The sequence below is a fragment of the Carcharodon carcharias genome, chromosome 5 (genome assembly GCF_017639515.1).
Source record: "Carcharodon carcharias isolate sCarCar2 chromosome 5, sCarCar2.pri, whole genome shotgun sequence".
In the NCBI taxonomy this organism is placed as follows: Eukaryota; Metazoa; Chordata; class Chondrichthyes; order Lamniformes; family Lamnidae; genus Carcharodon; species Carcharodon carcharias.
The window spans coordinates 18,814,963-18,840,167 of NC_054471.1; the positions used below are offsets into that span (position 1 = coordinate 18,814,963).

At 45.1% G+C, this 25,205-nt stretch overlaps 1 protein-coding gene across 1 annotated transcript in view; it reads left to right on the forward strand.

Moving 5' to 3' along the window:
- The window catches only part of LOC121278118 (dynein heavy chain 8, axonemal-like), a 2,067,071-nt gene that overhangs the window by 1,421,710 nt on the left and 620,156 nt on the right, over positions 1 to 25,205 (forward strand). Inside the window, 2 exon segments of the mRNA XM_041188205.1 lie at positions 3,337 to 3,498; positions 13,801 to 14,047. Of these exon segments, the coding sequence (XP_041044139.1) occupies positions 3,337 to 3,498; positions 13,801 to 14,047 (409 nt within the window).

Below are 25,205 nucleotides of genomic sequence, written 5' to 3' on the forward strand. Positions count from 1 at the left end.
TTGCCCTTAACATCAAGGCAGCATTTGGCCAAGGGTGGCATCAAGGAGCCCTAGCAAAACTGGAGTCAATGGGAATCAGGGGGAAAACTTTCCACTGGTTGGAGTCACAAAGGAAGATGGTTGTGATTGTTGGAGGTCAGTCATCTCAGCTCCAGGACATCACTGCAGGAGTTCCTCAGGGTAGTGTCTTCGGCCCAACCATCTTTAGCTGCTTCATCAATGACCTTCCATCATGTCAGAAGTGGGGATATTTGCTGATGATTGCACAATGTTCAGCACCATTCACGACTCCTCAGATACTGAAACAATCTATGTCCAAATGCAGCAAGACCTGGACAACATCCAGGCTTGGGCTGACAAGTGGCAAGCAACATTCAAGCCCCACAAATGTCAGGCAATGACCATCTCCAACAAGAGAGAATCCAATCATTGCTCCTTTATGCTTAATGGCAATACCATCCCTGAATACCCCACTATCAATGTCCTGGGGGTTACCATTGACCAGAAACTGAACTGGACTGATCATATAAATACTGTGGCTACAAGAACATGTCAGAGGCTAGGAATCCTGCGATGAGTAACTCACCTTCTGACTCCCCAAAGCCTGTCCACCATCTACAAGGCACAAGCCAGGAGTGTGATGGAATACTCCCAACTTGCCTGGATGAATGCAGCTCCCACAACAATCAAGAAGCTTGACACTATCCAGGACAAAGCAGCCTGCTTGATTGGCACCACATCCACGAACATTCACTCCTTCCATCACTGATGCACATAGCAGCAATGTGTACCATCTGCAAGATACACTGCAAGAATTCATCAAGGCTCTTTAAACAGCACCTTCCAAACCCACAATCACTACCATCTAGAAGGACGAGGGCAGCAGGTAGATGGGAACACCACCACCTGGAAGTTCCTCTCTAAGTCAATCACCATCCTGACTTGCAAATATATTGCTGTTCCTTCACTGGCACTGGGTCAAAACCATGGAACTCCCTCCCTAATAGCACTGTGGGTGTACCTACTGTGGGCACTAAATGCTGGCCTAGCCACCGATGCCCACATCCCGTAAATGAATTAAAAAAAAACCTCCTGAACACCAGTTGCAGCTGCAGAGACTAGCATCTATCCCCTAAACTATACTGTGCCTTATTATTACCACATTCCTTTTCACTCCTCCATTTGAATGGCTTCCTACACAATAGTGCTTTGGTCAGTTTGCAGCTGCAGCTCTTGTTCTTATGCAGACAGGTAGCAATTACGCATACCTACTGGTTAAAGTCAATGACCAAGGTTCCTCCATCACTACATCCTGGATCCCCATACCTGCCTCATTCGCAGTCACACCCACATGTCCCTGATCAATGCTAAAGCTCTACTTGACCTAAGGGTATGACTACTCCTTGGGACGAAGTGTCCAGGTACCGCTTGTAGTATAAGGGTATTTGGCATAGCAAGGGTTAATATGGGATTGGAGCACAGTACCACCCACAGTATGATGTAAAGCATCTCATCACAAGGGACCTGAGTCAGTCTAATAGAATGCAGGGACCTGTGTAGAAGTAAGCATAGAGTTAGCACATAATGAGCTATATTTTGTACATAAGTATGCATTACCAATTAACACCACTGTTCAAGCCCCCCAACATGCCTCTGAACCTCTTAGGTCAGATTAGTCTCAACAAAAGAGCTGAACTCCAGAGGCAAAGTGAGAGCGACTGCCCTTGGCATCAAGGCAGCATTTGACCAAGTGTGGCATCAAGGCACCCTAGCAAAAATGGGATCAATGGGAATCAGGGGGACAACTCTGCACTGGTTGGAGTCATACCTAGCACAAAGGAAGATGGCTGTGGTTGTTAGAGGTCAATCATCTCAGCTCCAGGACATCACTCCAGAAGTTCCTCAGGATAGTGTCCGAGGCCCAACCATCTTCAGCTGTTTCATCAATGACCTTCCTTCCAACATAAGGTCAGAAGTGGGGATGTTTGCTGAGGATTGTGCAATGTTCAGCACAGTTTGTGACTTCCTCAGATACTGAAGCAGTCCATGCTCAATTGCAGCAAGACCTAGACAATATGCAGGCTTGGGCTGACAAGTGCAGCAAACAGATGGGAACACCACAACCAAGACACTCATCATCCTGACTTGGAAATATATCAGTGTTCCTTCACTGTCGCCTGGGCAAAATCCTGGAACTCCCTTCTTAACAGCCCTGTGCGTGTACCTATACAACATGGACTGCAGTGGTTCAAGAAGGCAGCTCACCACCACCTTCTCAAGGGTAATTAGGGATGGACAATAAAGAATGGCATATAGCCAGCAACCCTCACATTCCATGAATGACTAAAAAAAAACTGCCATTAATAGGCAGTTTCCATTTACTATGTAGATATCCCAGAAAATATGCAGCTGCTCCTGGCCCTTCTACTTCTCAGCAGCATTTTGTGATGTGCTGCCTGAAGATTTCGAATGTTTATGCCAAATGAAGAGCAAAAGGTTCCTGTTGCATGATAGTTCCAGGTGTTACAAGTCACCCACTTCTGAGAGAAGAGAAAAGAGAAAACATGAATTTAGAATTTCAACAAGATGAGCATAACAGGGGGGAAAGTAAGGTATTGTAATTGGACAGGCATGTTCATGCATACCACACTGCAAAGGTAGATGCATATGTGGATAGCAGGCGAAACAGAGTTGGATGTAGGATAGTGGTTAGAGAATGAGACAGGGCACTCTAAGGGTAATGTTTGAAAGATTGCAACACACAAAGACTGCTAGGAAGTCATGGGAGCATGTAATTGTGGTTAGTTCATTGACCATCTTCCTACACTAAAACAGGAGTCCAAGAAATGGTAGAAGTGGCATTCACTGCAATAGTTATTTCTCTCCACAACATAAAAACCATGACTAGATTGTTTCTTGTTCTTGACCTCAAAAACTATTCTCTCTCAGCAATTCTCTCAGTAGGACATAAATGTCTATTTTGAGAAAAATGGACATTTACTTATTTCTGCCTGCCATCATTGTTTATATAGTTGCTCTACCAGATAGCCACCCACTCCATCCCATTCCACAACTGATCTTCATTCTAATCACAGCTCCTTTTATTTCAACTCCATTTTCCAGCTTGGTTTTTAGTCCATCCTGCAGTGCAACTCTGGGACTTTGGAGTGGACTTGCACAGCCTACAATCCTCTGATAATTCAAATGAGTTCAGAAAGCTGGCAGATGGAATTCCTGTCCTGCCGCAGTATTGATTGGACCACCAGAATTTCTAGATTCTAATGTTTTGCAGCATAACTATAGACAATTTATAATTGATTTGCATTTACTTAATAGGTGGATGAAGATGAACCCCTTTTCCTAAGCCTGATCAGTGATCTGTTCCCTGGTATCCAGTTGGATAGCAGCACCTACACAGAACTGCAGGCAGCTGTAGCTAATCAGGTGGAAATAGCAGGATTAGTCAACCACCCACCCTGGAATCTCAAACTGGTTCAGGTAGATGCAATGAATTATTTAACTATACACATACAGGATATAATTTATCACATATATATTTAATAAAGTTTTAATATTTCTGATTAATGATTTTCACCGCTGTCTTGCAAACTTAGAATTTGCATACATATTTAGAAATTTGCAGCACGGTTTTCTCTAAATGTGAATAAAGTAGCCTTATTTTAGTGCAAAGATACCACAATTCTTGACAATGTTTAATATGAAATAACATACTTAAAAAGAATTTATTTACTGAGTCGCAGACATATTGCAGTAATCTGGATTAGTGACATCTTACGAACATATGAAATAGGAGCAGGAATACGCCATTTGGCCCCTCAGGTCTGCTCTGCCATTCAATAAGATCATGGCTGATCTGTTTGCATTTCGAGTTCTACATTCCCATCTATCCCCGATAATCTTTGATTCCCTTGCCTAACAAAAATCTACCTACCTCTGCCTTAACTAGTCAGTGACCTGCCTCCACCGCCTTCTGAGACAAAGAATCCAAAAGTCGCACAACCCTCTGACAGAAAAATTCCCCTCATCTCTGTCCGATAAGGGCGACCCCTAATTTTAAAACAGTTCCCCCTAGTTCTGGACTCACCCACAAGAGGAAACATCCTTTCCATGTTGAACTTGCCAAGATTGTTCAGGATCAGATATACATCAATCAAGTCACCCTTCAATCTCCTAAACTCCAGTGGAAACAAGCCCAGCCTGTCCAACCTATTCTCACAAGACAACCCGCTCATTCCTGGTATCAATCTAGTAAACCTCCTCTGAACTGCCTCCAACGCAATTACATCCTTCCATAAATAAGAAGAACACAGGATTTGAGATGTGGTCTCACCAATGCCCTGTGCAACTGAAGCATAACATCCATATTTTTATGTTCAGCTCCTTTCGTAATAAAGGATAGCATTCCATTAGCCTTTTTAATTACTTGCTGTGTCTGCATACTAACTTTTTGTGACTCATGCATGAGAACACCTAGGTCCCTCTGCACCTTGGAATTCTGCAGTTGTTCTCCATTTAAGTAAAACTCTGCTTTTTTATTCTCCTTGCCAAAGTGAACAACTTCACATTTTCACATATTATACTCCATTTGCCAGATTTTTGCCCATTCACTCAACTTATCTTTATGCATCTGCAAACTCCTTAGGTAAAATTTTGCCTTTGGCAGGCGGGCTGGGCGGAGGCAGGCGGGAAGCCACCATCACCCGTGATCAACACCAGACTGCGATTTCATACTGTTAGCCGAATTAAGGCCCACCCAGTGTGAAACACAAGCGGCAGCACTAAGCGCTGCCTGTGCCGGGGTGGGGGAGGGGTCAGTGCGAGCGGGCCGAGCATGAACTTCACGCATGCATGCGAGTGAGTGCTGCATAATCTCCCTGTGGCACGGAGCTGCCTCAGAGAGATGAAGAGATAGGAAAAAAAAACTAAAAATGTAATGAAACATGTCCTGCTCATGTGACAATGAACATTTAAAGTTTTTATTTTGCTTTTGGAAACCTCATCCTGCCTTGGATGAGGTTTCCCAAAAAATGCGAAGGCCGTTTGGCCTCTTCACCTGCCCACCAATCGTTAGGTTGGATGGGCAGCAAAAAAAATAATTAATTACTTAATGGCCTTAACAGGCTTTAATTATTGGCGGGCATGCTGCCAGCTCCGGCACGTGCCCACCAGCTGAACTATCACATGACTGTGCACTGACGTTGGCATGCTCGGCCAATGTCAACATGCGCCATTTAACGCTCGAGCGGGTCGGGCACACACCCACCTGCTGAGCAAAAATTTCTGCCCCTTATGTCTTCTTCACAACATACTTCCCTACCTGCCTTTGTCTCATCTGCAAATTTAGCTATCATGACTTCGGTTCCTTCATCTAACTCATTGGACAGAATCATCCCTGTTTTGTACTAAGTGTGGTAGCAGGTCAGTAAAATGATGTTTCACTCACTGGCCACAAATGTTGGCTTTTCACGCCGTGCCACCCCAAACCCACCACATTACTTATGCATTCCTGGGAAATACGCTGTTTCGATGGTGAGTGGGCTCTCATTCACCTGCCAGGCTATCACCTCACTGCTTCCTCACACCTGGCGCTTATATTTAAAGTCCAGCTGTGTGCACACCTCCCAGTACTTCCAGCCCATGACTACTTCACAGAAGACATGGCCCCAATAGGCAAGAAGACTGTAGTCCTCAGGTTCAATGACACATCCCTCGAGCACCTTTTGGACACAGTGGAGGCTCGCTGTGATATCCTCTACCACCTGCTCTGGCCACAGGATGGGCAGACACATCATTAATCTGGCTTGGGAGGTGGTGGCAGCAGTGGTCAGCGCCAACACCCTGCAAAAGAGGACAACCACCCAGTGCCTCAAGAGGATGAATGACCTCTTCCATTCTTCCAGGGTAAGTCACCCTTCTCATCACTCTCAACTCACACCCTCACAAACCCATCACAGATTCACAGGGCCCTCACTCACTGCCAGTTCAAGGGACATCACTATTCACTCTCTCACACACACCTTCATTGTTCTCATTCCATCTATGGGACTATTCACCACCCACACATGACAGGCATACTTATCATCTGACCATCCAGGTGGCCGGTGAGGATCTGGACCATTCCTATGCTGACAGTGAGGTTGGTGGTGCCCTACCAAGTGAGGATCCAGCAGTGCAACATCCATCAGACAACCATGTTGTGAGTGAGGTGTCCTGTTTCACAGGCCACTGCCATGCACTAATTATCTCTCCTTGCTTTTAAGGTACATCTGAGAGAGTCCATGACCCAGGACCTCTAATCAAAGCCCAAGGGAAGCTCAGAAGAGGAATCTGCTGAGACCCTCCCTGAAGACCCATCACAGAACTCACCCACACGTTCCACCAGCACATCACACTTTCTGATCCAAAGCAGCAGCAGCGGGGACTCAAAGGACTGCTGGAGGCCAGAAAGTAGCTAAGCCTAAGTCAGATGTTGAACCTCTGGACTCGAGTCATGTCACAGTTGCTGGAGCTGCAAAGACAAGTTCCGGAACATCAGGAAGGGATGTCCGCTGCACTCCTCAGTTTGTAAGGCACAATGGAGGAGTCTGTCCACCTTCAGGCTAAGGTGATAGCAACAGCATGCCAAAGCACCAGGGTCAACACTGGTAGGGTGGCAGCCACCTTGGTGCAGGATGTTGCTCCTGCACTGCTGCAAGGGCTCAACTCCGTCGCCATAGTTGGCCTCCAACAGTGGGTATGTGATAGGGGTGCCAGGCAGTCTGATCTCCCCTCAGCTACCCCTTCTCCTCAAGGAGTCAGCCAAGGAGAAGGATCAGCAGGTGTGTCCTGAGTCCATCCACCCAGGTGACTCCAGGAGTCTGGCCCTTCTGACTCTCCTCTTCCTGTGATATCAGCAGTTCCAGCTCCACAGGCTAAGGAGGGTGCCACTGCCACACAGCAGGACCCCAAAATTGGGCCAGAGTGCTCCAGGCCTCGGCCCTTTGGAGGATGCTTACCAAGGTCATCACAGACAAATGGATTCGCCCTTCTGAGTTGCAGTGGCTGCGATGACTTCTCCCAGAATGCTTCAGTCTCTTCTCACCAGCGCCCTCTGTTAGATCTTCACTCTGTGTACACCACGAGGCATACAGCTAGGTCACCAGGTTACAAGCTCCTGATCTACTCATTCAAGAGAGGAACAGAGAGAGAGAGAAGAACAGAGAGAGAGAGAGAGGAACAGAGAGAGAGAGAGAGAGAGGAACAGAGAGAGAGAGAGAGAGGAACAGAGAGAGAGAGAGAGAGAGAGAGGAACAGAGAGAGAGAGACAGAGAGAGAGAAACAGAGACAGGGAGACAGAGACAGAGAGACAGAGACAGAGAGACAGAGAGAGAGAGAGACAGAGAGAGAGAGAGACAGAGAGAGAGACAGAGAGAGAGAGAGGAGAGAGAAAGAGAGAGAGAGAGGAGAGAGAAAGAGAGAGAGAGAGGAGAGAGAAAGAGAGAGAGAGAGGAGAGAGAAAGAGAGAGAGAGGAGAGAGAAAGAGGAGAGAGAAAGAGAGAGAGAGGAGAGAGAAAGAGAGAGAGGAGAGAGAAAGAGAGAGAGGAGAGAGAAAGAGAGAAAGAGAGGAGAGAGAAAGAGAGAGAGAGAGAGAGAAAGAGGCATGGATTATCTTGGGTATACTGAGAACCTCTCTTGGTTAAGTCTGAAGGACCTTTAATGCATCCCAGTGAGCGCTGGCCAGCACTTGGATGGCCAGAATTTAGTAAGCTGCATGGCTGCTTGATACCCCACCCACCTGTGCCCCACTCCATCTGATCGATTGGCAGCAGCTTTGCCTATTGGACTGCATGCTTTGCTCTCAGCTCAGGTGCAGTTATTCTCCTAACCCATGCTGCCATGGGGGAGACTGGTGCAAACCGGGATGCTGACATTGCAAGGGGCTGTGAGCACCTCCACCTGTGACTGCTCCATGGCCAGCTTTAGTGAGGAGATTGTACAATGTTCCCAGTCGTCCAACTGCTCTGCAGTCCACTAAAAAGCTCATTCGTTTGCAATCTGTGCCCAAGGGGTGAAAAGCCCCAGAGCACTTGTGGCGCTTTCATGCCTCTGCGTTGCTTGAGTGGGCAGGTAATCTAGAGGCCCGACTCCACAGATGTCAACGTGGCTGCGTCTGACCTGTCTCAGCTGCAGAGGAATGGTCACTTTTTACAAGGTTTCCCTAATGATTGGCTGCTTTCCCACCGCCCCCCCAACCTCACCACATGTGCTTGTGCACTATCTTCAACTGCATGAGAGCCCTTGCCCCTCTCCTGCAACACACCTCAACTGCAGGGCTGCCTTGCCCCCACACCTCCAATGTGCCTCAATATATGAACTGGGCGAGCGCTGCACAGCATTACTGTGTGCTCACTTCCAAGTTCCCCTCAAAGTGCAGCCTGCCAAATGTACACTATTGTGAAACACCTCGGCATGCAAGCACACTGACGTGGGTAGATGATCCAGCAAAGGGGGGGGGCGGGGAAAGAATGATTCCAGCTGATTGGCCTTATAATGATATGCAGATGTATTTCAATGAGATTCCCGCCATCCGATGGTGGGAAACACAGCCCACCATCCACAGACTGAGCAGTTGACTACAATCTGGTTTCATGATGTCGCAAAACCGATTTTGGCCTTCTCGCCATGTTGTCTGCTCATGCTGCCAAGCCCAACGTCAATGGGCATGGATGATTCCACCCATTGATGTAAATTGTAGGAAAGTTGAGGGCCCAGCACAGACCCCCTGCGGGACTCCACTGGTCACATCCAGCCAATCAGACAAACACCCATTTATGCATACTCTCTGCTTTCTGCCAGCCAGCCAATCCTCTATCCAGGTTAATGTTATGACCCAGCAGTTGGTAAAGCTGAGTTATTTAAAAATCCCAGAGGGAAAGTTTAAACAACTGTCAGAACCTTTATCAGACCAACAGTTCTCGAGAGGTTTTTATATAAAATCACAAGACATTTATTAATTTACACAAGTTAGACATATACACATGGCTACAAATTACTACTATCATAACTTATAACAAATTCCCAAACTAATTTCCATTAAGACAACAGCAACCCATTTCAGTGGACACCAGGCAAAGCATTTTCACGTTACAAATTCAAAATTATGTTCCTTTCGCTTTGGTTCCTATGGAGACAGTTGTAGACTTACAGCCGCTTTGATCTTACATTGCCTCTGCCCTGCACACACAAAACTGCTGTCTGTTATACCCAACACAGCTCATTGAATATAAGTTCTCATTGCATCACCAGCCTCTATTTTAAAAGAAAAATAATTTCCCATAATATACATTAATAGCTTCATGACAGTTAATATGTTATGTCCTATAGCATGTGTTTATTTTCCTCAATAACCTTTAATGTGGCACCTTATCAAATGCTTTCTGAAAATCCAAGTACAGTACACTTACAGGCTTCCCTTTATTCACTGCATACCTTACTCCTTCAAAGAACTCCAATAAATTGGTTAAACATCCCTTTTGTAAAACCATGGTGACTTTTGCCAATTACTTTGAGCTTTTTCCAAGTGCCCACCTATTATCTCTTTAATGATTGACTCTAACACCTGCACTATGACGGACATCAAGCATAGTTTCCTGTTTTCTGCCTCCCTCCCTTCTTGAATGGAGGGATTATATTTGCTACTTTCCAGTTTGATGGAAGCTTTCCAGAATCTCGCGAATTTTGGAAAATCAACTCCAGCCCATCGGCTACCTCATCAGCTACCTCTTTTAAGACCCTAGGGTGTAGTCCATCGGGACCCAGAGACTTGCCAGCCCGCAGCTCCATCAATTTGCTCAGTACAGTTTCCCTAGTGATTTCAATTTCACTAAGTTCCTTTCTCCCTTTCAACTACTGATTTGCAGTTATTACTGGAATGTTTTTTGTATCTTCTGTTGTGAACACAGAAGCAAAATATTTGTTCATTCCATCTGCCATTTCCTTATTATCTACTATTAACCTCCTTTCTCACTCTCTAGAGGACCAACACTCACTTTACCTACTCTTTTCCTATTTAAACACCTGTAGAAACTCCTATTTGTTTTTACATTTCTAGCTAGCTTCCTCTCATACTCTAATTTCTTCCTCCTGATTAACCTTTTAGTCATTCACTGTTGTTCTTTATATCCTGACCAATCATCTAACCTGCCACTCACCTTTGCAGTTATATGCTTTTTCCTTAAGTTTGATGGTTTCCCTAACTTGTTTAGTTAATCATGGATGGTGGGTCCTCCCTTTAGAAGTTTTCTTTATAGTAGGAATATACTTATTCTGAGTATTCTGAAATATCCCCTTAAATGTCTGCTACTACTTCACTATTGTTCTGTCCTCTAGCCCAGTTTCCCAGTTCACTTCAGCTAGCTCAGCTTTCATGCCCACATAGTTGCACTTATTTTAATTTAAAATGCTAGTCTTAGACCCACTCTTCTCCCTTTCTAACTGGATGGAAAATTCAATTGTGTTGTGGTTGCTGCTACCTAGGGGTGCCTTCAGTCTGGGGCCATTAAATAATCCCGTCACATTACACAATATTAAGTCTAATATAACCTGGTTGGTTCCAGAATTTGTTGGCCTAAGAAACTATCTCAAAAGCGTACCATGAACTCCTCATCTGGGCTTCTACTGTCAATCTGATTTTTCCAGTTTACATGTTGATTAAAGCCACCCATGATTATTGCTATCCCTTTATCACAAGCACCCAATATTCCTTCTTGTATACTTGCCTTAAATTGTGGTTACTGTTAGGGGGCCTGCAGACCACTCCCACTAGTGACTCCTTTCCCCTACTATTCCTCATCTCCACCCAAACCGATTCTACATTCTGATCTCCTGAATCAAGGCACAAATACCATCCTTGATCAACATTGCTATCCCTTTATCTAGCTTCCTACTCTTCTTGAATGTATTATACCCCTCAATATTCAGGACCCAATCCCAGTCATCTTGCAGTCAGGTCGCCGTAATGACTACCAGATTATATTTATTTACTTCAATGTGTGTTATTAATTTATGCCACGTGCATTCAGATACACAGCCTTTATCTTTGTTATTTTTGTGACATCTAATCTTAATTCTTTGTGGATTCTTAGGTTTTTCTCTCTGTCCCTTCCTACTATTCTCCAACCCTCATTTCCCATATTATTATTTTCCTCTCTTTCCTTGCCTCTACTCTGATGTATCATATCTTTCCACATTTTTTATTTATTTATGCGATGTGGGCGTTGCTGGCTATGCCAGCATTTGTTGCCCATCCCTAATTGCCCTTGTTCAAAGAGCAATGAAGAGTCAACCACATTGCTGTGGGTCTGGAGTCATATGTAGGCCAGACCAGGTAAGAGTGGCAGATTTCCATCCCTAAAGGACATTAGTGAACCAGATGGGTTTTTACGACAATCAACAGTGGTTTCATCATTAAACTTTTAATTCCATATTTTTATTGAATTCAAATTCTACCATCTGGTATTCGAACCTGGGTCCCCAAAGCATGATGAAGAGTCTTACGGACTCGAAACATTAACTGTGTTCCTCTCCACAGATGCTGTCAGAGCTGCTGAGTTTTTCCAGCTATTTTTGTTGTTGTTTCAGATTTCCAGCATCCACAGTATTTTGCTTTTATCCCCAGAGCATTACCCTGGGTCTCTAGATTACCAGTCCAGTGACAATAAAGCCACCACCTTCCTTTATATTTGATCCCTTGCCCCACTATTTAGTTTAAAACCCTTCCTACCCAAGTTATGTTGTTCGCAAGAACACTGGTCCCAGCACAGTTCAGATATAGACCACCCCAATGGTACAGATCTCATTTTCCCCAGTACTGGTGCCAGTGCCCCACAAACTGCTACCCACTTCACCCACACAAGCCTTTGAGCCATGTATTCATCTCACAAATTATATGTATCCTATGCCACATTGCATGCAGTTCAGATCATAATCCAGAGATTATAACATTTGAGGTTCTGCTTTTCAATTTAGTGCCTAGCAGAAACTCTTTCCTAGTTCTACCTATGTCATTGGTACCTATGTCAGCTATGCCAACTGGATCCTGCCCCTCCCACTGCAAGTTCCTTTCCAGCCCTGAGCAGATGTCTCGATCCCTGGCACTGGGCAGGCAACAAAGCCATCTGGACTCTTGCCCTTTGATACAGAGGACAGTGTCAATCCCCCACACGATACTGTCCTCTGCTACCACTACGTTCCTTTTTGCTCACCCCACTTGAATGGCTTCCTGTACCACAGTGCCATGGTCAATTTGCTCAGCCACCCTGCAGTCCCTGCTCTCATTCAAACAAGCTGAGAGAACCTCAAACCCATTGGACAATTGCAGAGGTTCACACTCCTGCCCTTTGGGTGACCTTACTTGTCTCACTCGCTGTCACACCATGCTGTCCCTGACCACTGACCAAATCAGAAGACCCTATCCTAAGTGGTGTGGCTGTCTCTTGGTACAAAGCATCCTGGTAACTTTCCCCCTCCCTGATGTGTCACGGAGCCTGCAGCTCAGCCTCCAGCTCAATGACTCTGAGCTGAAGTTCCTGAAGCCACAAACACTTATTGTAGATGTGTTTGCCCTGGATAACTATGTTATCTCACATGCTGCAGCCTTGACACATTACCTATCATGTCATCCTTAATGTGTTTTAACTAATTACTTAATTATATTAATCACTTATTTATGTTATTTTTTATATACTTTATTAACTTTACCACCAATTTTTGTACTATTCAAACCTTAGGGATAGGATAGGATAGGATAGAACTTACCCACTTACCAGATACTCACCAAACAGCTAGCTCCTTTCCCTGTAGTAGAGTAAGTATCAATTCCTATAGGGTGAGAAAGGAAATGTACACCTTCTCACTCTCACTCTCACTCTCACTCTCACTCTCACTCTCACTCTCACTCTCACTCTCACTCTCACTCTCACTCTCACTCTCACTCTCACTCTCACCAAACTCCAAGTCTTCACTCAGTTAGCTCAGCTGCACTGAGTTTGCCTTGACTGCACTAAAGAACCCTGACTTTATAGTAACTGAACTGGGCGTACAATAACCAGATTCAACCAGTTAGCTAATTAACTGCTCAGCTTCTACAGCTGAGAGTGAGTTTACCCTGTCTACACCGCAAAAAAGAACTTAGCCTGCTAACACAGTACTTTCCAGTACTGTTAATTACAGACTAGATTGGATTTTAAAAGCAAAATTTAAGAAAAAAATCAGCACAAAACTCCCTTTCTCACCAAACTCCAATTCTTCACTCAGTTAGCTCAGCTGCACTCCATTTTAACTTTGTTTTTTTTTGTTGATGCAGTAAAATTGCTTTTGATGATTCTTATCTAGGTAGTGCAACTAGTTTTCCTATCCATGCAATTGCAGAGCAAGAATTTATGATGGATTAGGAAGGTGATTTAACTAATCTTAATCCATTCATTTCAGAATGCCTCCACAGCATCTAATTGTTCATTATCACCTCTATTTGGAAGTCCATTCCAAGTGTTGATCACTCTTTATATGAAGAACTTCTTGGTTACTTTTACTTTTTGTTACTTTCATACTGTGTCCACCTTGTCCTACTCTCACATTTAATTTAAAATAGAATTCTGAATTTAGTCTTTCCATAACCAGAGCTTTCTTAAGTGTCTGTATAAGATCACCTCTTGAAGGCCTTTCAATGAGGAAAGAAAACCCATTTCTCCAGTCTTTCCACTGTGGAGTTTTACAATCCTGTTTTCTTCTACCTACTTTCAGCTGTTTGAAACAGCCAGAGTTCGTCACGGATTGATGACATTGGGTCCCAGTGGCTCTGGAAAGACTTGTGTCATTCGTACTCTAATGCAATCACTAACCGAATGTGGAGCCCCTCATCGGGAAATGCGCATGAATCCTAAGGCTATTACTGCTCCACAAATGTTTGGGCGACTGGACCCTGCAACTAATGATTGGACTGATGGAATCTTCTCAACACTATGGAGGAAATCTATCAAGTCAAAAAAAGGTAACTACAACTTTGAAAGTCAGTAAGATAAGCTGTTTGCATTTCTGTAAAATCAGTGAGACAAAAATTAGGTTGTTTGTTTAATGAGGGTGCAATTCAGTCTGCCAGGTTACTGCCTAGGTACTGAGGATGAAAATTTACACCACAGGTTCTAAGTGTTGTTTATTTCTAGTAGCATATCACAAATTTCAATGCACTTGATACCAGAGGCATGAGTTGCACACAGGTTGGGTTTTATTACGATCAATGTACTTAAACTCTCATATTTTTCATAAGCAGCAACATTTTTATATAAAATTAGTGGTCATAATGTAATTGTATGGGGGAGGCCAGTTGTACTATTTTCCTGGAGGTCCCCCCAAAACTAGTATTTTTAAGTAAATAGAAAATAATGGCCCTGAGTTTGCTGGAGCAGGGCACCTTGTGAAATGAAATCAAAATACTGCAGATGCTGGAAATCTGAAATAAAAACAGAAAATGCTGGAAGAACTCAGCAGGTCTGGCAGAATCTGTGGAGAGAGAAACAGTCAATGTTTCGAGTCCATATGATTCTTCTTCAGAGCTGAAGAGAAGTAGAAATGTCATGAATTTTATACTGTTGAAGAGAGTGGCGGTGGCAGGGGAAGGGTGCAGGGTGGTGTTGTGTAGCAAGTGGAGCAAAATAGAAGGTCCAGAGTAGTTGGGAGCTCAGAAGAGATTTGACAAAGATATCATAAACACAAGACAAAGGAGTGTTAACTGTTATGTTCAAAACTAAAGAAGGTGCTAATAGTGACATAAAGGCCTGATAGCAGAATGTGTTAATAGCAGAACAAAGGTCATTGCTCTGTGAAAGCAAAACATAAGAACAAGTTACAGATGGCCCTGTGGGGGAGTGGGGATTGGGGAAAAAAATTAGAAGATCAAAATGGAGGACAGAGTTCATGGTCTGAAGTTGTTGAACTCAATGTTAAGTCCAAAAGGCTTTTTAAATTCATTTTACAGGATGTGGGCATCTCTGCCTTGGCCAGAATTTATTTCCCATTCCTAATTACCCTTGAGAAGGTGGTAGTGAGCTGCCTACTTGAACTGTTGCAGTCCATGTGGTGTAGGTACACCCACAGTGCTGTTAGGGAGGGAATTCCAGGATTTTGACCCAGCTGTAATGTGCCTAATTGGAAAATGAGGTGTTGTTCCTCCAGTTTGCACTGGGATTCACTGGAACAGTGCAGCAGGCCAAAGATAGAAATGTGGGCATGAGAGTAAGATGGTGAAGTAAAATGGCAAGCGACAGGAAGGTTGGTGTTAAGCTTGTTGGCTGAGCGAAGATGTTCTGCAAAGCAGTCAACCAGTTTGCATTTAGTCTCCCCAATGTAGAGGAGACCACAGTGGGAGCAGCGAATACAGTAGACCAAATTTAAGGAGGTGCAAGTGAAGCACTGCTTCATCTGAAAGGAGTGTTTTGGCCTTGGATGGTGAGGTGGGAGAAGGTAAAGGGGGGCATGTTACATCTTCTGCGATTGCATGGGAAAGTGCTGTGGGAAGGGAATGAGTTGTTGGACGGTGGTGGAGGAGTGGACAAGGGTGTCACGGAGGGAATGGTCCCTACAGAATGCTGACAGGGGAGGTGAGGCATAGATGTGTTTGGTGGTGGCATCATACCGGAGTTGGCAGAAATGGCGGAGTATGATCCTTTGAATATGGAGGCTGCTGGGGTGAAAAGTCAGGACAAGGGGAACCCTATCATGGTTCTGGGAGGGAGGGGAGGGGTGAGGGCAAAAGTGCAGGAGATGGGTCAGATGTGGTTGGGGGCCCTGTCAACCACAGTGGGGAAGATCCTCAGCTCAGGAAAACATGTCAGAAGCCCCGTTTTGGATGGTAGCGTCATTGGAACAGATGCGATGGAGGCAGTGAAACTGAGAGGATGGGATGGTGTCCTTACAGGAAGCAGGGTGTGAAGAGTTGTAGTCGAGGTAGCTGTGGGAGTCATTGGGTTTGTAATGAATATTGGTAGATAATCTTTCACCAGAAATGGAGACAGAGAGGTCAAGGAAAGCAAAGGAAGTTTCTGATATGGACAATGTGAACGTGAGAAGGGGTGGAAATTGGAGGCAAAATTGATAATTTTTTCCAAGTCCAAATGAGAGCATGAAGTGGCATTGATACAGTAATCGATGTACCAGAGAAAGAATTGTGGGAGGGGGCCTGGGTAGGACTGGAAAAACGAATGTTCCACATGCCCCACAAAAATACAGGCAAAACTGGGGCCCTTGCAGACACCCATAGCCACACCTTTTATTTGGAACAAGTGAGACAACTTAAAGGAAAAATTGTTCAGTGAGAGAACAAGTTCAGTCAGGTGGAGGAAAGTAATGGTGGATGGGGATTGTTCAGGCCTCTATTCAAAGAAGAAATGGAGAGCCCTCAGACCATCCTGGTGGGGCTTGGAGGTGTAGAGGGATTGGACGCCCATTGTGAAGAGGAGGCGTTTGGAGTCAGGGAACTGGAAATTGTTGATGTGACATAGGGCATCAGAGGAATTGTGAATATAGGTGGGAAGAGACTGGACAAGGGGGAGAGTGTGGAGCCAAAATAGGAAGAAATTAGTTCAGTGTAGCAGGAACACATTGAAACAATGGGTCTACAAGGCTAGTCCTTTTTGTGGATTTTGGGAAGGAGGTAGAAATGAGCTGTACAGGATTGGGAGACTATGAGGTTGGAAGCTGTGGAGGGAAGATTGCAGAGGAGATGAGGTCAGTGACAGTCTTGGAAACAATGGCTTGATGTTCAATGGTGGAGTCATGGTCCAGGGGGAGGTAGGAAGAAGTGGCTGAGAGTTGGTGCTCAGCCTCTGCGAGGTAGAGGTAAGTAAGCCAGAAAGCAACAGCACCATCCTTGTCAGCAGGTTTGATAACAAATTCAGGGTTGGACCTGAGAGAATGGAGTGTAACAAGTTCAGAATGAGACAGTTTGGAGTGGGTGAGAGGAGCAGAGAAATTAAAATGGCTGACATCACACCAACAATTATCAATGAATAGATCAAGAGCCGGAAAGAGGCCAGGGGGAGGGGTCCAGGTAGAGGGAGAATACTGGAGACAGGTGAAAGGATCTGTTGAAAGGGTGGAGGACTCCTGCCCAAAGAAGTGAGCACAGAGACGAAGGTGACGGAGGAAGAGTTCAGCGTTGTGCCAAGCCCAAAATTCATTGAGGTGGGGGATAAAGGGATGAAATTGAGTCCTTTGCTGAGCACAGAACATTCAGCCTCAGAGAGGGGAAGGTCAGAGGGTATAGTGAATATGCAGCAAGAGAAGGGATGGGCTCAGAGGGATGGGACAGGCTGGAGGGTCCCAGATGGACATTAGTGTCAATAAGTGTTTGGTTCTTCCATTCTTCAGCATCTGAAAGAGAGAGAAAAAGTTTCTTGTTAAGGCATCAGAAGAGACGAAGAATGAAATGGAACTGAGGACAAGGATAGCTTGGAGATAGGGTGGGTCGGTTTTGCTGGAGAGAGAGGTCGAGTGTGTATATATGGTGGCATACGGCACTGTGTTTGGACCTCAGGATGCAGCGAGAACAGAAATTCGAGGAATATTGTAAGTCCCGGAAATACCCAGAGGGTGGAATGGTCCCAGATTTGCATTAAATGCGGTAGCAGGTGGGTAAAATGATGTTTTACCAGCGAACTGCAATGGTGGGTTTTCACGCAATGTCATCCCAAACCCGCTGCATTAGTTACACATTCCTGGGAATCATGCCATTTTGATGGTAGGCAGGCTCTCATTTGCCTGCTACACCATCACCTTGCTGCTTCATCTCGCCGGACGCAATATTTAAAGTCCAGCCACATGCACAAATCTCAAGTGCTTCCAGCCCATGACTATTGTAGGGAAAATGCCGATGAAAGACAAAAAGACAGCAGCTCCCAGGTTTAGTGATGTGTCACTGTAATGCCTTTTGGATGCCATGGAGGTCTGCTGTGATGTCCTCTATCCCCCCCGCTCTGGCCGCAGGATGGGCAGCGGCGTACCCAAACAGGCTTGGGAGACTGTGGCAATGGTAGTCAATGCCAATGCTGCACAGAAGAGGTTGGCCATCCAATGCAGATAGAGGATAAATGATCTAATCCGTGCAGCCAGAGTATGGCAACCATCTCTAAACTCACACTCACGCCCATCACATTCACTGGCATCTCACTCACTGTCCACTCAAGAGATATCACCACCTATTCTCACACACATACCCTCACATGTCCATCTGATCTCATCTCCTCATCTCTAACCATCTTGAGGCCACTTGCACAGATTAACATATGCCCCCAGTACAATCCTCATCCTGCAGTATGGCTGAATGGTAGGTAGAGACCTGCCAAGAACCCCTCTGAGAGTGATGTGGTGCTGTCTGTGAAGCCTGGCGCTGATGACTGTGAGTGCTGAACGAAGCAAGGTAGGCGAATAAACCTTGAAGTCCCGAGTGAAGTGCAGCCCACACGGTGTACGTCGCTTATGTGCTGTTCTAAAACACGCCGGGGTTTTCCTGCTGACATGGCAGACGATTCAGTGGTGGGGGGCAGTGGGGGAAAGGTTCCGGTGGGCAGGCCTAATAATGATATGCAGTTGTACTACAATGAGCTTCCCGATGTCCGATGGTGCAGAACGCAGCCCACCATCAGCGAACTGAGCGGACAATTGCGAACTGGTTTCATGCCATTGTGAAACCAATCATGCCACATTGTCCACTCACGCCACCGAACACGCCCAACACTGGCAGGCCCAGAAAATCCCGGACATAATCCTGGGTGGATTCAAAACATGATGGATGGAACTTCAGTTGTAGTCCATGTGGGGTCAGTTGGAGATGGAGACAGTTGCTGAGGAATGAAATATGGTTGTGAAAGCAAGTTTTGGTAAACACCTTATCAAACACCAGAAGAGTAATTGAAAGCAATGAAGGCAAACATGGTGAAAGAGATAAATGGAAATCCTGTCCAAGAAGGGCAGAATTTTGCCCTAGCAGGGTGGGCTTAGCTGGGGCAGGTGGGGGCAGGCGGGGACGGTTGGGAAGCTGACTACCACCTGCGATCGGGGCCAGACTGTGAGAGAGGCAGCGCTCAGCATTGTCTGCGTGTATGGCACGGAGGAGAGTGAGTGCCAACTTTGCGCATGTGCGTGAGCACATGCTTAAAAATCTCCCTGAGGCACAGAACTGTTTCAAGGAGATGAAAAGTTCTAAAAATTAGAAATAAAGATTTTTAACATATTACAAAACATGTCCCTCATGTGACTGTCACATGAGTAGGGACATGTTATAAATGAAATTTTTTTAAAATTATTTTATTTTTATTTGCTGTTGGAGACCTCATCTCGCCTATGGTTAAGGTTTCCTAAAAAATGTAAAGGCCACTTGGCTTTTTCACCTGTCTGCCAACCGTAAGTTTGGACGGGCAGCAAAACATTTGTTTCAATGACCTTGTTAATGGCCTGAATAGGCCTTTAATTGTTGGTATTTGTGCTGCCGACCGAAATATCATGCGAGTGCGCGATGACATCAGGGGGCTTGCCTGACGTCATCGCGCATCAGTTTATGCTTGGTCAGGTCAGGCACACGCCCGCCTACCGAGCTAAAAATTCTCCCCATGTCTTCAAGCAGGCATTCCTGGAACAAAAGTGGCAGTGAATTAAACACTACAGTAAAAGCAAAACACTCCAGATGCTGGAAATCTGAAACAAAAACATAACATGCTAGAAAAACTCAGCAGGTCTGGCAGCATCTGTGGAAAGAGAAAGAGTTAACGTTTCAAGTCCATATGACTTCTTCAGAGCTGAGGAGCAGCAGGGAGTAGACATGTGACCAAGCTCTTAGATGTAAAATATTCTGCATTTGAACTAATAGCCAGTGAAAGACTGCCACAGGGATAGAAGGGGCAACAGTCTTACCCCCTCTTTATTTTCCTGAAACATCTCTCATTGAAGTTGAGCTGTTTGTAATTTGAAAAGCCACCAGACAACCTCATTGCTGCAAATCGAGAATTCTTAAAGGAGGGTTCCAAATCTGTCTCCAAGAGAAAAGAGAATCAACCAACCATGACTGCCCGAGCGAGAAACCCAAGTACCAGCAACTAATGTGGAAGTGACCCCTCAGTTTTAAATAAACATCCAGACAATCTGTTAATTTTTATTTCTGAGTTTAATTTTTACTTTGCCAAGTTTTAAAATCAGATTCTCTGCAGAATCATGTTTTTTTAAATTCATTCATGGTAAGTGGGCATTGCTGGCTCGGCCAGAATTTATTGCCCATCCCTAAATGCCCTTGAGAAGGTGGTGGAGAGCTGCCTTCTTGAAATGCTGCAGTCCCTGTGGTGCAGGTACACCCACAGTGCTGTCAGGGAGGGAGTTCCAGGATTTTGAGCCAGTGACTGTGAAGGACGATGATATATTTCCAAGTCAGGATGTGAGTGGCTTCACAGAATCAGCACAGTGCAAAAAAGGCCCTTTGGCCCATCAAGCCTGCACCAACACGTGAGAAACACTTGACCTACCTACTTAATCCCATTTACCAGCACTTGGCACATAGCCTTGAATGTTATGATGTGCCAAGTGCTCATCCAGGTACTTTTTAAAGGATGTGAGGCAACCAGCCTCCACCACCCTCCCAGACAACGCATTCCTGACTGTCACCACCCTCTGGGTAAAAACATTCTTCCTCACATCCCCCCCTAAACCTCCTGCCCCTCACCTTGAACTTATGTCCCCTCACGACTGACCCTCTGCTCCAATGAAAACATCCCAAGTCTTTCCAACCTCTCTTCATAATTTAAATGTTTCATCCCAGGCAACGTCCTGGTGAATCTCCTCTACACCCACTCCAGTGCAATCACATTCTTCCTATAAAGTGGCGACCAGAACTGCACACAGTACTCCAGCTGTGGCCTCACCAAGGTTCTATACAACTCCAACATGACCTCCCTACTTTTGTAATCTATGCCTCGATTGATAAAGGCAAGTATCCCATATGCCTTTTTCACCACCTCACTAACATGCCCCTCCGCCTTCAGAGATCTATGGACACAAATGCCAAGGTCCCTTTGTTCCTCAGAACTTCCTACTGTCATGCCGTTCATTGAATACTTCCTTGTCAAATTGCTCCTTCCAAAGTGTATCACCTCACACTTTCCAGGGTTAAATTCCATCTGCCACTTATCTGCTCATTTGACCATCCCGTCCATATCTTCCTGTAACACAAGACACTCAACCTCACTGTTAACCACCCGGCCAACCTTTGTGTCATTTGCAAACTTACTAATCCTAGCCCCCACATAATCATCTATGTCATTTATGTAAATGACGAATAATAGGGGACCCAGCACAGATCCCTGTGGTACACCACTGGACACTGGCTTCCAGTCACTAAAGCATCCTTCTGTCATCACCCTCTGTCTCCTACAACCAAGCCAATTTTGAATCCACCTTATCAAACTACCCTGTATCCCATGTGCATTGGCCTTCTTTATAAGTCTCCCATGTGGGATTTTGTCAAAGGCTTTGCTGAAATCCATATAAACTACATTAACTGCACTACCTTCATCTACACACCTGGTCACCTCCTCAATAAATTACATCAAATTTTTTAGGCATGACCTCCCTCTGACAAAGCCATGCTGACCATCCCTGATCAAACCTTGCCTTTCCAAGTGGAGATAGATTCTCCCCTTCAGAATTTTCTCTGATAGTTTCCCTACCACTGACATGAAACTCACTGGCCTGTAGTTCCCTGGCTTATCTCCACAGCCCTTCTAAAATAGCAGAACCACATTAGCTGTCCTCCAGTCCTCTGGCACCTCCCCCATGGCCATAGGGGAATTAAAAATTTGGGTCAGAGCACCTGCGATCTGCTCCCTTGCCCCCCTTAGCAGTCTGGGACACAACTCCGACTGATGGCGCCATCCGCACTCTCTGTCTCTGCCACCTCCTCCAGCAATTGTGAAGTGCCCTCTCCACTATGCCCCGGGACACTAGGCGATGCTGCAATGCCCACCAAGGTGCTGGTGCCTGCCTTGCAGAAATGCTGTGACGCAAGTGACACAAGAGCCCTCAGGTGTGAAAGGGGGCATCTGCAGTTCTCCTGTGGCCATGCTCTGATGATATTGAAATGAACAACAAGAACAGTGGATCAGTTAGCGTGCACACAGTGACACTTCATCCTTTTCCCCTGGCTCATTATGCGCTCAACCTTCCAGAAGCTATGGACACAAACATTGGCAGGGTGGCAAATAGTGAGGAGGATAGCCTTACATCACAAGTGGATATAGATGGGCTGGCCAGATGGGCTAATGAATGCCAAATGGAATGTTATGTGGATAAGTGTGAGGTGATGCACTTGGGCAGGACAAACAAGGTACAGGAATACTTGATGAATGGTAGCAGCGTGGAAAGTAAGGAGGATCACAAAGACCTTGCTGTGCATGTTGACAGGCTCGTTAAGGTAGTTGGACAGGTACATAAGGTGTTTAAGAAGGTAAATGCCATACTTGCCTTTATTAGCCGAGGAATAGAATATAGGAACAAGGAGGTCATGTTGCAAGTGCAAAAAACGCTGCCTAGGCCACAGCTATAGTTCTGTGTGTAGTTGTGATATGTGCTTCATGGGAGGGATGTGATTGGAGTGGAGAGAGTGCAGAAGTCATTGACCAGGATGCTGGCTGGGCTGGAGAGTTTGACTTATGAAGGGACATAGCATAGACTGGGGTTATTTCCCCTGGAGCAGAGGAAATTGACGGGTGACATGATTGAGACTTTTAAACTTATGAGGGGCATAGATAGGGTCATAGAGTCATAGAGGTCTACAGCATAGAAAAAAGGGCCTTCAGCCCATCGAGTCTGCACCAGTCAAACAAGTACCCAACTATTCTAATCCCATTTTCCAGCACTAGGCCCATAGCCTTGTATGCCATGGCATCGCAAGTGCACATCCATAGAACCATAGAAAAGTTACAGCACAGAAGGAGGCCATTCGGCCCATCTTGTCCATGCCAGCCTGAGGACACCCAGGTGCCCTTTCTAATCCCACCTTCCTGCACCTGGCCCATAGCCCTGCAGCTTACAGCACTTAAGGTGCAGATCCAGGTACATTTTAAAAGAGTTTAGAGTTTCTGCCTCTACCACCAACTTGGGCAGCAAATTCCAGACACCCACTACCCTCTGTGTAAAAAAGTTCTTCTTCATGTCCCCCTACACCTTCTGCCACTTATCTTGAATCTATGTCCCCTGGTTCTAGAATTCTCCATCAAGGGAAACAATTTTATCCTGTCCACCTTATCTATTCCCCTCATAATTTTGTACACCTCAATCAAGTCACCTCTCAACCTTCTTTGCTCTAAGGAAAATAACTCCAACCTATCCAATCTCTCCTTGCAGCTACACTTTTCTAACCTTGGCAACATTCTTCTAAACCTCCTCTGCACTCTCTCCAGAGCTATTACATTTTTCCTGTAATGTGGTGACCAGAACTGCACACAATACTCCAGTTGTGGCCTCACCAGTGTTTTATACAATTCCAACATTATATCCTTACTTTTATATTCTGTACATCTGCCAATGAAGGAGAGCATTCCATATTCCTTCTTTACAACCTAGTCTACTTGAACTGCTGCCTTCAGGGACCTGTGTACTTGTACGCCAAGATCTCTCACTTCATCTACCCACCTTAGTATATTCCCATTTATTTTGTAATCCCTGTAACTGATTGACCTCCCTAAATGTATGACTTCTCGACAGAAATGAACTTTTCCCCTTGGCAGAGGGATGAGTAACCAGATGGCGTTGATTTAAGGTAAGGGGCATGAGGTTGACAGGTGATGTGATGAGCAACTTTTGCACACACAGTGTGTTGGGAATATGGAACATACTGCCAGAAAGGGTGGTGGACGCAGAAACCCTGTGGAGATTGGGTCAGGCCCGCCTGCCCAACAGGCAGAAAATTCAGCCCTATGTTCCTATGGCTAGATGCAATAGCCAACTCCATAATTTATCCCGAGAATTCAGCATGATAAAAATCTTTGCTTTCTCTCTGCATCGATTAACATAGTCATCTAGGTGTGCCCTGAAAGTTGATTTTGGTCTTAAGCTGACTGTCCAATGTTGCCCAGAATTTTGCTGGAATCTCCTGGTCCCCCTCAGACAGTCCAAAGACATTAATTCTGTGCAAACCTTTTTTTCCAATGGTGATCCTAATCTTGCTTTTCCCCATCTACAACCTCATGTCTTAGAAGCATTGTTCAATCCTCTGTCTAAACGATCTGAACTCCCTGGATAACAGATGCTTCCCAGTCTCTGGAAATCTGACTGCCAGTCCCTAAGCCTTTTATTCCTTTTGACCGCTAATGAAGAAAGCTTGTTTTAAAGTTTGCAGCACCTTGCGCAAAAGGCAAAGCTAAGGAGGAGCCATGCCGTGAGCAGTGTTGCAGCTGTGCAGGCTTTTTGCATGCAGTTGAGAGGGTCTCTGGCATTGGGGTCAGCAAATGGCAGACAAGTGCATTGATGGCCAGAAGGACTGCACGCCAAAACACATGCTGCACTGAACTCAGAAACTGGAAGTCCTGTTGCTATTTTATGTTGTTGGCTTGAGCAAAACCATCTTGGTTACACTACTCACACAGTCGCCCGCCTATATGAAATGATGATCTAACTGCAATGCTTCAGGTAGGGCTTCCAATTTAAATCGTTGTTTTCAGCTGCTGCTCCATGCTGTCGGCTCACTACCACTACCACCATGTTGCATTATTTTTTTCTAGACTAATATAAATGAAGCTGAAGACAGGCATAGAGATCGAACTTCGAACTTTAATAGAGGCTTCTTCTTGTTGCTGCTATATGTACTGTTTACCATGCAGGCTAACTAACATGGCTGCTGCATGTGAGTGCATCACTTCCTGTAATGACATAACTATTTACTTAAGCATATATTCAAATAAGTATACTTTACATATTAGCAAGTACACTATCACAACATCTATCAGCCTACCAGCCACATGGAGGGCAGCAGGAAGTACACTCAATGAAGCTCCAGCATTTCAAGTTTAAAGTGTAATTATTTCTAATTTATAGGAACCAGGAGGCATGACATAGTGGAAATGCAGTGAATAAAAACCTAAACAGTTTAAATAAATTTAATGCTGAATTTGATT